Genomic DNA, 16,573 nt, shown 5'->3' with positions numbered 1-16,573 from the left:
TGCTCTGTTTCCCATACATACTGAAAGGTAAGACCACAGACCTTTGCACTCTATTAAACATCTTGCATGTTGCTGCAAACTCACACATCCCGGCACAAGCATAAACACTAACATATTGCTTGAGAGTTCAAAAAGGGAGAAAGAGACAAGGCAGGCGGCCAACTAGCTGTTAGACCGTGCAGCTGTGTCTGGTCATTTTGATAGATCTGGGTGGAGTGCATTCTTCTGACACTTGCATGTGTGGAAGTGCACATGAAGGGCAGCATGACAAACTGTAGAGGAGTAGTACGGTGTGTAAAGTAGAAGCTGTATTAACTAATATAAACACTAGCTGTGTCTGTGGGGAGATGGCGACTAGACTAGCTCGACTAATAATTCAAACTAGACAAACTAAATCTCCTTTTAAAAACTTGGTAATGTAGAATGAACTCTGACATTGACACATCTCTGTACCACTGGTAAATGTGAATGAATATATGCATCTTAAAACATCTTATATTCTTGACATCCATTTTGTTATAAAAGCTATAGACAGTTGTTGTATGACAAGCCTATTTTTTTCTGTGTCTTTAGTCAAATGAAATAACTAAGAAAAGGTCCTGGTCGTGAAGACTTTCCCAACAGCAGAAAACATATAAGAAATCTTTACCTCAAAAGCACTGACTCTGAGCTAAAGTTTTGGAATTGTTAAATTAATGTATAGGGATGTTTTCAGATTTTTTTAAATGTATTTATTATTAATGTTATATTATATATGTGTCCATTATAAAAGTCTGTCTAAATGTATTAGAACTGGCAAAATATCATACATCTAATCTGCATTGGTGGCAATAACTGTCAGTTATGGAAAATAAATAAACACCTTCTGATAAATCAGATTTATAAATTAACATAATATATAATCAGTTTAGCATGTCAGTGTAATTCAGATTCCTAAATGTGTGTGTGTGTGTGTGTGTGTGTGTGTGTGTGTGTACGTTCATATTGAGGGGGGAGCCTGTGCATGCTCACTGCTGAGCTGTGACTGTCACAACACTATTGTAGCAGAGGCATCCCATGTCGTCATGGTGACAGTGATTGGCAGGTTTAAGAGGAATGATGTCTGTGGGATCCAGAGGAACTCAATGGTTCTATAGAGGGATGTCGTGGGAATATCTAGATCTGACACAAGTGTGTTGTCTTGCTTTTGGGTAACACAAGAGATAGATGCATATATTCTGTTGCAAACGTGAGTGAATTATGCGGAAGCATGCGCACACACACACACACACACACACACACACACACACAAACACACACACACACACAATAGGAAAGCATGACCTCATCCTTGAAGATATTTCTAAGCTAATAACTCACACTTGCATCATGTTAGGCATTTATGTAGGGTTAGCAAAAACATGTCAGAGGACCCCATCATTGTAATTTCTATAATTGTGAATTTTCATTCATCACTCGCCTTTAGCAGCAAGACCTTAATAGTAATATAAAGACTTAATAATAATCATATTTTTGTTATGTAAATTTTGCTATCACTACAAAAACATGAATTATTCAAACTGTACACAACATGTTAGCCCCTTTTTTAAGACACTGTCATTTGTCTACTGACCATGTGCACACAAAATCTGTTAATCTTGGAATACCAGATTCAATACAGTGAATGTTCAGAAAACTTGTATGAACATGAGAGAAAAGACAGAATTTCTAATTAAGCGTTCCATCCTATCTTGCACCAGACCACCAGAAAATCACTCAGCGAGAAAAGAAATGAGCATGTGACATGAACCGAGGCTGAAAGTAACGCTTTCAATGAGATCTATTTAGTCCTGTCCATAACCATTTTAAACCTTGACACAGGCATGTAATGATAAAGCAAAAGAATTAACAATCAGGTGCTGAGACGTTGCACATTTCTAATCAGATAAAACATACACACTGTCATATACCATCATTACTCACCACTGTGTGTATTGTAAAACAGCATACCATGATTTTTGGTTTAACTATAGTGCCTTACTGACTGGTGTTTCTCTAGTCTATGTGTCAGGCAGCTAAAAGACATTGTGTGTTGTTATGGATAAATCCATGGAAAAAATTCCTCATGTTTAGTCCCAGAACAGTCATAGCTAAAGTAACTAAATACCTGGCCTGCAGGTGTGCAGGTTGTTCTTGTGAGCATATGTGTGTACCTGTGTCTGTGTGCGTGTGCGTGTGTGTGTGTGTGTGTGTGTGTGTGTATACCTTTTTAGCGCTCTTGATGTTGTCGGGGTCCAGCAGGTAGATGTGATCTTTGGCCCCTAGAAGCAATCTGCTCTTCTCTTCATCTAACAGGAATGTCTGAAACTGCATTCCTTCACCGGAGCCTAGAAATGGCACCAGACTTCTTGAGTGAATCAGTTCTGCAAAAGAGAGACCGTGGTTAATAATGCAGACACGAAAATGTGATCATTTTAGGCTTATATACAACATCATTTTTAACTGATTCAGTCGTCTTCAATAACTTTTACCATCATCCTGTTCCAGGAAAACCAGGTCTGAGGTGGGAATGCACACTGAATGGGAAGTCTTTCTCACTTTGTTCCAGGCTAAAGGCTGTTTGCCCAGAGATTTTTTACAATTAGTGAAATATGAACAACGATTTCAAGCAGTAACCGAATCCAGAAAACATCAGGTGTGGAAGCTGCTCTCACACCTCCGTGCTAAGTAACATGATTGATTCAACTTGTCATGTTAGTTCCTGTTTCAGCCAGACAAATAGTTGTTATGGTTACTGACATGTAAACCTAGACATATATGTTTGGAGCACTGTACTTAACTAACCTTTATGATTAGCTCAATGAGATCGTTACAAAAATTGCATGCCATCTTATACAAAATCTCATGCCATCATTTCATATAAGAACAGCTCCTTATTTGCAGGTGTTGCTGCACAGCATGCCGTGGCAATGCAAATCAATGACATCAGAGCTTAGCTTTTCACTGAATTCCAATCTTTCTGTCTAATTCTCATAATGACTTCTCGCATAATACACATCAGTTACTAACAGATCCAAGGTTCCCGCTTCCTCTCTGTTGCTTTCTGAGGGAAACAAGCCATTGCCTCCATATACCTTTTATCTCGACATTTACAACACAAGCCAACTACGATGGGAAGCTGTGAGGAAGAGTGGCCAAAATTTCAGTAAGTGACTGCACATGGTTTCCTTTACACACAATAGGCTGCAGATTCAAATACATAAATTCAAAAAGAGAAAAACAACATGAATTAATTTATTGTGTTTAAAGACATGCACATAATTCTTACATCTTTCATACAGATGCAGCAATGTCAAAATAACTGATGTGCTTGGACCTGTTTGGTGCACTTACTTTCAGTCTGCCCTGTCTGTAGGTTTATGACACCATGAAATCACTCTGCGTCATGATCTTGGCATTCCTTCTCTGGAACACACTCATTACAACACCTGCTCAATGACATTCTTACTCTCTTGCTAATTTTAACAATCCCTCCATTTCTTTGATCTGATTTTCCTTTTTTCTCACATGCACACATCCTACATGCCAATACATTCCTTTGTTATATTTTTTTAATGTTGTTCTGCGGTAGGTATTCAGTAAGCCTCTATCCTGTTTAAACACTCAAGCCCATGTCTATGAGTGTTATGAGATGAAAAGACGTGTACGCTAGCTAATTCTGCAGTCAGATTGACGCAACCATTATCCTCCTGAGGCGTGAGGGTCCCGGGTAGGTTACCCACAATCAATATTTATACAAAGAGACCCTTGCTAAAAAACATAATATACCTCCATCCTGCTAACCTCAACACAGCCCTGGCTAATCTGCTCTGCAAACAGTGTCAAGTCAGATCCCTGCTGAAAGATTAGTGTAGTCCTGCAGCCCACAATATCCTATCTGTGGATAAATCTCAGGAGACTCAACCCTACGGTCGGACTCAACAGCCTACGATTAGTTCTTTTGCTCTAGTTAATCCCCCTCGGTTTGTTTATGGCCATCAACGAAGTCTTTTGTGCTACAGTTGCACGTTGAACGTTACATGGAATGATACTGAGAATGTTGTTTTTTAAGGCAAATTTTTATCAAGTGTTTTCTTAACTGATACCAAAGCTTACTCTTTACTCAACAGTCATTTTAGATAACTAATTTGTTTAGATCTTCAACAACAACACTGCTGTAATACAGTATGGCCTGAATATAAACAGTTTTACACGTTTGTTTATTTACTGGAAACAACTTAACAACTTACTTTACAACTTATGTCTAGACTGAATATACATAATAAGAGTATAACCTGCTCATGTTATTCATCTCTGGAGCTTTGTACTAAAAATTTATTTAAGATTTTTTGGAAATCCCACATCAGAATAAATTTTTTTAGTGCTTATTAATTTTAGTATTAAATAATGATGCCAGGTAGCATGCTGGCACAGTGGGTGACTCAACTAACCACCATTCTATGCAGAGCTCAGGTTTATTGTCTGTTTCACTGTGTTCTCCCTGTGTCTGTGTAGGTTTTCAAGGTTCTCCTCCCACCTCCACTACAACAGAATCCAGGTTGAATGCCCACATCACTCCCGGTGTTCCAGGCTGTTAGAACCACCACGACCCTGACCATGATTAATGAGTTATTGAATGACTAAATTTTAATACTATTGCAGGTAAATGTAGTGTGTGTGTGTGTGTGTGTGTGTGTGTGTGGGTGTGGGTGCCCATTCATTCAACCATGCATGTTCACCTTTCTTTGGCAAAGCCATAGCAAATATCATCATCAACACTGAGCCTCCACTCCACATAAACTGCATTATAGTGGCTATAAAAGCTCTCTGCTATTTATCTTCACTTGTGGAGAATTAAGGCTGGGCTCAGATGTGCGAATGCTTTTTACATCACATGCACACATAAAGGGCCTCATGGATGGATGGCCTTGAGGTGTGAAGTTTTGTGAAACTAATATTTCCAGAGTTTCATTCTCCATCAGAGAAGCAGTCTGTTTTAAGGTGTGTAGTGACACAGAAAAGGATCTGATGTTTTGCAAGAGTTCACTGATTCAGAGGTTCACCGATTCAGATGGCTTGGAGTTATTTTCACTTTCTTCAATGCCATCTTCAATATAAAGATCAGACACAGAGAAAAACAAACCTTTTCAAGTTCAGTTAACATAAGCCTGAAATAACCAATGATTTATATACAGACAGGTAGAAGAGTTGAAGAGGAAAGGGCCACTGAAAATGAATATGCAGTTCTTCATCCTAATGAGAGTCGTCTCTTCCAGGATGACTCCACCCCACATATACTATGGTGTTAGACAGTGCTCTCCAGCACAGTCATTAAAACACAAATTTAGGGAATAATGATTTTGAGACCTGTGCACAATAAATATACTCTTGCGGCTTATGATTGCCCAGCACTTTACCAAGACATATATGTTTATTTTTTTTTATTAATTTGTCACTCTTCTATATTTAAACATTTTACAAGAAGTCGCGATTTTCTATTGACTCTCTTCTATTAACATGGGTGCATTTTCTGAGCATACAAGCATACAACGAGCATTCTTATTTTTATAAGAAGCACTATATTTCCTTGTATTCTGTCTGCATAACAACCCTGTACTGTATACTCAGCCCATGCACTGTACACCTATATTTTCTCTAAGTTATACAATATCAAAATAAATGGCACATTCCCGCCACTCATATTTTCATTGGCCTGAGGCTGTTGATGTAAATGTGGCTCTATTTTGAGTAAATCTAGCTTACTGGAGCTCTCGGTCCACAAGGATTTTGGGAGAGCTTGAACTTTTTCCCCTTGGTGGCAAAAACAAACATGCTGCACGTTTGCGCAGCTCCAAAACCACACCAGAGTCTGAACATGAGACATAATGAAAGGAAGGGCAAAAAAAAAATAAAATAAACATGAAGAAGTCTTTAATCATTCCTTTTTGGATCACAGAGAAAATGTAATTAAGAGATTTACTGGTTTATACATCCATAATTACACATAACAATGTGATGCTTGGCATAAATGACCCAAAACGTATAAAATATTTAAAAATGGACCAGTGCACACAACTTACAGTAAAATCCTACAGTGCTCTCTTAAATTCAACTGTCCATGGGCAAAAATATTTTTGTTTCTTTTACACCTCATATAGACTTCAATAGTGGCACAGATTTTTCTATCCCCTAATAGCTCCCGTTATCCACACTGGTGTGTAAGTACATGCGTTGTCAAAGAAGTGTGTAGACCTCCCCTTAAGATAAAGGGTACAGGATTACCTGGGCTAATGCTAAAAGCTTATTCTAAATTCAAAGATGTTACAGCTATTGAGAGAACTTTAGTAAAATCAAACACAAAATAACATAATAATTGACCTCAAAAATTCAGACAAAACGTAGAGTTTGAAGTGACAGGATATGTGGTGGTTAGGATATATTCGTGGAAACAGCCAGGTGTAATGAGAGGCTTTCAATTCTTTAAAACCAAACCCTTCAACCACATCAAAATGTGCCTCAATTTTAATGCCACCACACCCAAAAGTCTAAACACTAAAAGAATAAAACGTCATGTAGAGAGTCCTGTTTGTCATTATATGCTTTGTGAACAAAATGTGAAACTGCATTTATTTGAACAAACACAAATCTATGTTTGTTATAAAAAATAATTAAATCCGTTTTCATTATGCATATTAAACATATTAGTGTGTGAGTGTTAATTAGTGACGTCTACAGTAAGTCTAACACTACAGTAAATCAAGTACAGGGCATAATGTTTATTTACAAGTAAATAACAAACCACCAAACAACCAACTTCTTTCTAAATGGGTAATATATTTTCAAACCCAGTAGAGACAAATCCTGTAAAGATCCCAAAATTACCTTATGATGATTAGTTCATTATCCGGCGTCTCTGAAATATCAAGCAGTAGGTGTAGGTGCCTACCTTTATAGCCAAGTTTGACCCTGGGGACACTTTCCTTTGTGCAATTTACATCATGCAGACAGGACAGTGACAGCATCCCCATCACTCCCATCCAGACTGATGAGAGACCAGCCATTCTGGCGACTTCTGTGTGTACTCTCAGTGGTGTCTGATGTCCTTTTGCTGGTCCAGGGTCACTGTCTTCACAGTGGGAGCCAAACAGCCCTGTGATGTAGAGAGCAGACAGTCTTGTTAACGTGTTAGGGGTTGAGCATCTCCGTGGGAGGTGCATGTGTTTGTTTGAGTGTGTGTGTGTGTGTGTGTGTGTGTGTGTGTGTGTGTGTGTGTGTGTGTGTGTGCACGTGTGTAACCTTGTTTAAGCCTGTATGAATGCTTGGCTTTTTTTCAACTATGATCTCCTTTAGGCGTCTCTGTCCATTTGACCACTTCTATATCTGATGCTGTCCTATTCAGGTCCTTCCTTTTGTCCTCGAGCACAAACTCTTTCGTTCCCTCCCGCTTTCTGCGTCTGTTTGTCCCTAAACAAAAGATCAGCTTGTGGAAGACCGCCACTTCCAGCCTCTTTTTAAATGCATGTCTTTCTTTCTCACATTCATGGTTCTCTGTTCCTTTTTAATGCTTCTCCACTCCTTTTACAACATAAATAGTATTCAGTGCTGCAAGACAGTGATGATGACTGAATTCTCGGTTCATTAGGCAGTAAAGTGGTGTGAAATTGTGGGAAAAAAGAAATACTACAGAGAATTTATTCCTTACTAGAACGTTTTCTTTAACAAGGAATCATTTCCCATAACTATTCTGAGATTTCCTCTTCTTCCAGAAACTGGAAACTGCATTCCTTTGAACAAATGAATGAACGTTTGCGCAAACACGCAAGACACTCCTGCTTTTTAGATGCATTCATTGTTTGCATTGTCATATATATAAAGAAAAAAAGGTCTGTATGGAACACAGGTCAAATTTGCAAAAAGAGATTAGTCTTGCTGTTCATTCCAAGATTGGGGCTGTAAGATTGACATAATAGTTGGGCTTGGAGTTACTTGGAGTTATGAAGCATGCTCACACACATTACATCACTTCACTTAGTTTAGAGTGCTTTGGATGGAAATGGCAGAGCACACTGCAACCTCTTAAGCATTGCAGTGCTTTACGTTACACTTAGCTCTTGGCTTCATAATATAACATTTGTTTTCATGCACTATGTACTATTTGTTAGTGGGAATGTGGAAAAACAGTAGAAGAGCAATAACCCTGGTTGAATCATGCTTATTAAACACTATGTATGGAGTATGACTTTATACGGCTGTATGTATGGCTGTATCGCACTTTTCTAGATATATTTAAATGTTCCTTCACTATCAGAAGATATTATTGCATGCTACTTTGGCCAAACAAGTGTAAGCCAGCTTAATTGCTTAAAATGATCTTAAAAGTATGAGGAACCAGAAAACAATGTACAGTCACCTTATATCAGTGTCACATTCAGCTGATGTAAGCACTTGGTTATCTTCTCATGTTGTTATACTGTAGAGTATACACTAATATATTATACTAATATATGTCAGTATTTTTGTTTCCAATTGGTGACCCATAATTTCATTTAAACCTAAACCTAGTTAAAAGTGCAGTCATCGGTACTGTAGGTGGGTTTGGCATTTTAATGTTTAAAATGTTTGTTTGTTTATTAATGCTTAAGATCATTCCCATCATGTTCACAAAACTACCGCAGAATCTTCAGTTGTCCATAGACTCATCCAAACACAAACAAGTATTCCAAACCAGAAGTCCAATTTCCAAACAAGTTTTCACAGCATCTTTTACACTTCAAAGGCCATGAGGAGTAAAATAAGTAAATAATGAGTTAAAAATGACTATTGCACCATTATGAATTCTGTGTTAACATTATCTGGCTGAAATGCTGGAAATACAAAATGCTGTATTTTTAGAAACATTCAACTAATTTATTAATCATAAAATCATTAGTTGCCTTATCATTAGCTACTGAACCCACACTTGCACACACATTCTATCCACATTCCTAGCTGCAAAGTCCCATCCAAGCACAGGTCTGTTTACTTAAGGAAATTTTTTGAGCATGGTAGAGGAGATAATGCCATAGGTGATGGATCGTACAGGAGCAGAAACACACAGCAGCACACAGAAGGTATGGGGTGTGAGCAGAGAGTGGCACTAAGGTTATCCAGTCAAGTCATGCTGGGCACATACAAAATCTCCAATACAAATGATGTGGCAGAATAATCTGTGGTTGTGATTACTGTTCATTATCACTAGGTTCTCCTGTCATAAATCATCTTACTTCTAAAGAACATGCTTATTTCTTTATTCTTTCCCTTTTTTCTAGCTCAATTTGCTTCTCGTCATCTTTCTTCATTACTCTACTTTACTTGTTCTTAATCTGATCTATACTTGTCTAGCATTAACATTATTTGCTGTCAATCATGTTTTACTGTTTTTTTATTCTTGACAGCACAATGCAGTCAGTGCATTATTGCTCCAATCAGCAAAGATGGCACACAAAGGTAAGATTTTTAAGGACAACAAATTCTGCCTTCATTAAGACAAGTGAAACATTTGAGTATTCACATAAAGACACGGACTTGCTGAGACCAACTTTGATTTCTAAGACTGTCTCTTCCAGAAAATGTACAGCTGCTTTATGGAGAAATAATCTGAACTACCCTTTACTTGAACACAAGAACATATGCTTCGCTAAAAATAAATGTCTATAAAAATAAATGTTTACTTTAATTTCTAGTGAAACTCTTTCTGTACTAATAAAGAAAGATCTCTTTTTGTTCCTACCCAGTAAGGTTCAATCTTGAAGATTTTAGTTTTTTCTTTCATTTTTTTGGTGAAAGTAGGGTTGGTGTAGAATGTATGTGTTTGAGGTACTGTTTTTCTTGTTTTGATAAAAAACTGATTATTAGTCAAGACATCATGTGAAATTCTCTCTACGGTCTGCTATATGGTGAGAGTTGTGCAATTATGTCCTTAAAAAAAGTGTTATTTAAAGTATTTATTGAGTAAAAGTAAGTAGATAAATCTAAATATCAAATTCACTAGAAACAACATCCCACTTTAATGACTAATGACATGTTTGTAAGCAAAGTGTGTGTGTGTGTGTGTGTGTGTGTACACAGATAACACATGTTATTAGGAAAGCTCTGGTTCCTTTACTCAACAACCACTAATCAACACAATATATCATACTGGCAGCACAGCTGCCATAAAAAAAACTTTTACTTCTTTTTCTTCTTTCATCTGTAATGCAAAATCTAATATGAGTTGACAGACTATTAATTTTCTATCAGTTTACATAGTTACATAAAAATGGTAAAACGTCAGTGATCAAATACACTTTACACTTTGTTACTCCACCGATATACTGTTTAGCCAAACGTATGTGGACACTGCTTGTTTCCAAAAGTGGTCATCTTGGAAATCTCTCAACAAAAACAAGAGAATATGAGCATTTAACTCTTATTTGAACCCACAGATGTGTTGTAATGATTCTCTGTCTCTTAACAAATTGAGAGGTCACAAAAGGCACAATAGCCAAATTGTAAAGACAAGTCTGTAACTGTGAGATATCTGTGGGGATAATGAATAATGATATCTGTTCATGGATCACTGCACTGCCACTAATATATAAAAGGCATTCGTGAGATGAAAAGCAGTAGAAAAGTATCAGATATCGCTAAAATTTGGTGGATGAAGTGAACGCTTTCTGCTTTCTAGCAAGGATACTCTTTACACTTCCGTATTTTCTTTAGTCAAATCCATGTTTTAATGGCATGTTTTGAATCCCCCTCTTATCTCTGCAGAAGTAAAACTTTCAGTTCCCATTCCTGTACTCAGCTGGGAGAGATAAATGTAGGTATCTCATGTCAGAGAGAGTGAGGAGCAAAGAAATTCCTTTAAGCCAAAAACTACTGAAGATCTCTGACTGACAGACCTTTGGAATTATGGGTAACTTTAGACATCCTGGGAGGAACTCTGCAAGTTATAATTAAGGATTGACAAAGTGAACCTACTTTAAAGTGCCCAGATAATGTGTCTACTCTATAGCGAAACTCTACTGTTTCCCATGTGCAGCTTTAGAAGGATCAGACGGTGAGGAGTTCACCACTTACGTACTTAGTGTCAGAGAAGAATAAAGCTGTTTTACTTTGTTTGCTGCTTGTTGGGGTGTTTGACAGTACTGTCAAGGGGACTTAGACACAAAGAGAGCCAGAGAGCATCAAGTTATTGATTCAGGTTCATTTCCACACAAAAACACACAGAAACAGGAATACACACTTGTATACAAGTAATCAAATAAGAAAAAGTCTTTCTTTGTCCTTCTGTTCCCACAAACTTTCCTCTGCCTAAGTAGCTTTCTGACAAAGACACACATTGTGGTAGTTATCCAGTCAGTGTTCTGGTGTATGATTTTGTCTCCCTGAATATCGTCTAATGTAGGGTTTTTCAAGCCCTTGGTCCAGACAAAAGCAGGTCGCAAGGATCACAAAAATTAAACAGGTAGAAATCTGTATCTTCAGATAATGCTGACCAAAATACTAAACAGACCTGCTTGTGAGCTTTACCTTAAACCATGCTGAAACTGTTAAAGTAAACTGTAAATAGCTCAGTTGAAAAATGAATAGACAGAGACCAGTTGTTCTACAAAGAAAGATGGCAGTGAACAGGAAGCTTCTGAGCCAGCAAAGAAATCAATTGGATTCGTAAATTTGAATGTTTGAACTAATAATCAAAGATGCTAGGCCAATATGCCTTATTTGTGGGGAAATGTTAGCGAAAGCCAGTCCCCGCACCCACATTACATGTACGAAATAGTATTCTTCATTCCTACTCAGTAGAAGAAAGTAGACAGGCAAAGCCTAGCAATTGTTCAGTTAGGAGCATGGTTCATGTTGTATGGATCATCATAAAAATGAAAAGCAACAGCTCTAACTCTTTGAAAAGTGACATTACACTGAATTTTCCAGGATGCGAAAACTGTAGAACCAAAACTACAGTGCAAGTGAATCTGTGATTTCACGAAAAATATTTCATAATGTCATGCAAGGCAGCTCTCATTATGGCATTGTCCATCTGTTTTCCACACATTCACATACTGGAATCTTCTTAAAAAGCAAAAACAGGTTAGTTCCACACTCCAGGCCCAACTTTATATATCCGAGAGCAGTTTTTGGCATAACTTACTTGACCTCAACCTGCCAAAAAAAACTTTTGTAGAATCAAAGACCAAAAAGGTGGAACCCTTCGTATTGTAAATCTTTTCGGTAAAAAGATATTTACAGTATGATTTATACAGTGTGAGAGTAAGTCTGTCATATATCTCCACTACTAATCCAAGGTGCCATCACTCACCTTTAAACATGTGTTGGGCAAAAAAAGGATGGTAGACATATGTGCAATGCTAACTCCTGGAGTACCTATTTTCTTTGTTTAGAATGGCAAAATGATGATCAGGGATGCAGTATTTGTCAAGTCAAGTCAAGACGTTGCAACTTTGCAATTTGCAATTTTGATACAATACCAACATTAAAGCTTGGGTATTTGCTGATACCTGATGCTCTTGTATTAAAACTCTAGCCAAGTTTGGCAAAACATAAAGGGTACGAAGTTGTCTTCCAACCCAAACCGAACACACCTAACCACCTACTGAAGAAGAAGCATCAGATCACACAGCACTAAGGCCATTAAAACCGCAGTGGGATCTGATTTAATAATCTGTGTGCAACTTTTATTAAAAATTCCAAATCACTATGGATGCAAAAAGGCCATAATGAAATGAAAACTGAAGAGATTTACAAAAATCCTTTGAACATTTGTATTTGTAGAATTTGTATAATATATAATAATATTTTTATAACAATTTCTTGTGAATCCAACAGCCACCAAGCTCAAAGGTCAGCAAACGCTGTTATGGAAACCACAGGAGGATGTTTGTGGAAAATTGTTATATCCATCCTGAAACTTCTGAACTGTCATTACATTGTGTTTTTTTTTCAGTTTTGCTTTGTGGGTCTCAGTTGATATAGTGAAAAATAATAGCAGTGAAGGGAGAAAGACAGGGTGAAGGAGTGGGAGAAAGACAGCATGCAGACAGAAAGATTAGTAGCACCTCAGTGTTATGAGCTTCTACCACCCAAACACTGTAGTGGTAGCACACACATACACACACAAACGTATGCACACCGCACATAGCGCATTCATCATGTTAGCGCTAAATGGACAGTTTTGGGAATCTTTCTTCTGCGTAGGCCAGCTATCATGTTATATCATTAAACTACATTTGTTTATTAAAGATACTTACAAGTGATTGCAGCTGAGGGTTGAAGGACATTTTTCTGGACATTACTGAGAACTGATAACGTGAGTGGAAATTGAGTTAATGTATTAGTGTTTCAATATCATTAATCATATCGACAGCTGGCACAAATCTCCTCTGCTTATTTACTCCTGACTCCTCTTCAAGCATGTGCCTTGGATATCTGCCAGAAGCAACCTCTCTTCTCAGTCAGTCAGTCAGTCTTTCTCTCTCTCTCTCTCTTTCTCTCTTTGTGTGGATGACTGACCACAGCTCATGACTGGAGATTTCTCTCCAACTGCCCCTGTAAAACACCAGGGTGCATGAGGGAAACTTTCCACAAAGTGCCTAAGCATCACAGAGAGTTATTATCTGGATGAACATGCCTTGGAAAAGAGAGACTGCTCTTAGTTTTAAATCCAGGTCCATGGAGTTTCCCCACTTCAGTACATAGTCTGAGAGTCCAGAGAGTCTGCAGTTAACTGGCGTGCTTCAGCTTGGCTCTTGGCACAGAGGTGCGAGTCGGAGCAGAGGCGGACGGCGGGACGGCTGTTCTCTCATTCCTCTGACACTCAGCCCTGATTTTTTTTTCCTCCCTGTAAACATTCCTATCCCCAAATATCTGGCTCTGCCTGCTGAAACCGGCCCTTATAACCTTTTATAAGCCTGTTAATCTTTCATTAATTGAAATTGCTCTTCCTTATCTGTTGAATGGAGAATTTGTCTTCCTCTAGGGATAGTGAATTATTGAGGTGTGTTAAGTTTGTATCTCAGATATAGGCACTTTAATAAAACTGGATATAACCTGGGTGTAGTGTAAATGGCAAAATACTGTAAATACAGTATTCAGTATCCAGGAGAAGGAGGGATGTTGTGGAAAATAAGAAATGAGGAATTATTCATTCTTTAGGAATTTTGTCCTTTTACTGAGTCTATCACAGTTGTTTCATGCACTTGTTAAAAACTAGAAATCTTTGTTCTACAACATTGATATCACACAGTGATCATGTTTATTAACAGGTTAATGGACCTCTCAGGGATTTTTTTTTTCCACATCAATGCCAAAAAAAAAAACCCAGCAGAAATAAACCTGCTCATGTGGTATTTATTCTCTACAGTTATTTATCACTACAGCCATAAGCAGTAATAAAATCTGTAATTTCTGTAAGCACAGGTCGTATAGAGTCTGCACTGACTTTATCACAACTTTTAGCATTTAGCTAAAACAAACATAAACAAACCATGAAGACGCCTCAGGAGCGCTTACCTTTCTGGCTGGAAACAAACTTTTATTTTTCCCTCAGGCAGAACTGTTCCAAGTTAGTTTACAGAACACCAAACGTCTGTTCGTTTACGGTTGAAGTTTTAGCATTTTAATCACTAATTAATTAACACCGGTGGATGAAATCCTTCTGTGAGACTGACTCACTTTCTTGTAACGGATTAAAGCGCGTGCCGCTTTAACTCCTGCGCTCGCGCCGCAGAATCGTGCCACAACTGGAGAGAGCGCGCGCGGCCAATTAGCCAAGGGTGGAGAGAGAGGGAGTGAGAGAGAGAAAGAGGGGGAGAGAGAGAGAGAGAGAGAGATAGTGTCTGTATGTGTGTGTGTGTGTGTACAGTATGTGTGTGGGGTTGTGTATGTGTGGTTGTGTGTTTGTGTGTGTGTGTGGGGGGGGGGGGTTGTGTGTTTTTATGTGTGTATTTGCGTGGGTGTGTGTGTGTGTGGAGTTGTGTGTGTGTGGGGGGTTGTGTGTTTGTGTGTATATGTGTGTGGGGTTTTGTGGGGGGGTTGTGTGTGGTTGTGTGTGTGTTAATGTGTGTGAGGGGGGTGTGTGTTTGTGTGTGTATGTGTGTGGGGTTGTGTGTGGGGGGGTTGTGTGAGTGTGTGTGTTCTATGGCTATAATATTAACTCAAACATTACTATACAACTGTGTGCTAAAACAGTACGCCATCGATAGAATGTACAAAGCCAGAGTTTATATGTCTAAACTATAGATTATGTAGTAGGAATAATGTGCAAAAACATACAGGTAGGTAGATTGTCTATGCTAAATTGCTGAATGAGTGTGTGACGGTATGTGTTCATGGTGACACACCCCGATCCAATGTGGACATGAGTCAAACTCAATGTGGTCTCCTGCTGTTGCAATCCTATTTACCTCATGGTTGTGTATTCTGAGATGTTTTTCTGCTCACCATGGTTGCAAATAGTGGTACATTTGAGTTCCCCCTGTGAGCTCAAATCCGCCTGGCCATTTTTCCTCTAACCTCTCTCATCAATAAGGCATTTCTGACAACAAAATAGCAACTCGCTGGATGTTTTTGAACCTTACTGTACAAAATCTATATGAGCAGTTATTAAAATCCTTAAACAAGGCTGTCCGGCCACAACAATTATGTAATAGTCAGACTCACTAAGATCACATTTTCCCCCTTTAATTTCCTGTCCAGTTCACAATGGCATGAATGAGCAAGTGTACAGGTGTTAAAGTGACCAGTATATGTACAGTTGAGGCCAAAATTATTAGCCCCCTTATGAAATTAGACAAAACTCTTGATTTCTCCATGGAAATGACCATTAACAACAAGTGTTTTATAGTGTGTTTGTTTCCAAAATAACAAAGACAAAATCTCCACTAAGTTTGATTAGGATATTTAATTGAAATAGTGAGTTGAAACAAGAAAGGGCAAAAATGAAACGTCCAAAATTATTAGCCCCCGGTCATTAATAGTCAATAGTGAACCCTTTCTGAGCCACAACTGACAACAACCTCTTAGAGTAGTTCTTTACTAGGTTGGCACAGGTTTCCTGAGGGATTTTAGCCCATTCTTCCATTGCAAATTGCTCCAGCTGGTCCAAATTACGTGGTTTCCGAGCATGGACATTCACTTTGAGCACTCGCCACAGATTCTCAATAGGATTGAGGTCTGGGCTCTGTGCGGGCCACTCCAGGACCTTTGTTTTGGTATCCTTCAGGAACTGTTGGACCAATTTCGATGTATGCTTTGGGTCATTGTCTTGTTGGAAGACCCAGCGACGACCTAAGGCTAGACTACGAGCAGATTTCTGCATATTATCCCTCAAAATGTCAACATAATTTTCTTTTTTCATGATGCCATGCACCCGAACAAGGCTCCCTGTGCCTGAAGCTGCAAAACAGCCCCACAGCATGATGCTCCCACCACCATGTTTAACTGTGGGAACTGTGTTCTTAGGGTTGAAGGCCTCACCCTTTCTTCGCCAAACATAAGCAACATCCATGTGCCCAAA

The 16,573-nt window shown here is 38.4% G+C and overlaps 1 protein-coding gene across 4 annotated transcripts in view; it reads right to left on the bottom strand.

Annotated features, from left to right (window-relative positions):
- The window catches only part of sema3d (sema domain, immunoglobulin domain (Ig), short basic domain, secreted, (semaphorin) 3D), a 30,758-nt gene extending 15,932 nt beyond the window's left edge, over positions 1-14,826 (bottom strand). The window contains exons 1-3 of one of the 4 annotated variants that reach the window (XM_060878208.1): positions 14,569-14,826; positions 6,965-7,168; positions 2,245-2,402 (exon numbers count right to left, since the gene is read on the bottom strand). In XM_060878208.1, the coding sequence (XP_060734191.1) occupies positions 2,245-2,402; positions 6,965-7,079 (273 nt within the window). In that variant the 5' untranslated portion in view covers positions 7,080-7,168; positions 14,569-14,826. Of the gene's footprint in view, positions 1-2,244; positions 2,403-6,964; positions 7,169-7,314; positions 7,436-14,568 lie in introns of those variants that run through there. The other 3 variants (XM_060878209.1, XM_060878206.1, XM_060878207.1) reach the window with 3 other exon arrangements.
- Between the last annotated feature and the right edge of the window lie 1,747 nt (positions 14,827-16,573).

This window comes from Tachysurus vachellii, chromosome 9, assembly GCF_030014155.1.
Source record: "Tachysurus vachellii isolate PV-2020 chromosome 9, HZAU_Pvac_v1, whole genome shotgun sequence".
NCBI lineage: Eukaryota > Metazoa > Chordata > Actinopteri > Siluriformes > Bagridae > Tachysurus > Tachysurus vachellii.
This window is presented reverse-complemented; position numbering and strand designations above follow the sequence as displayed.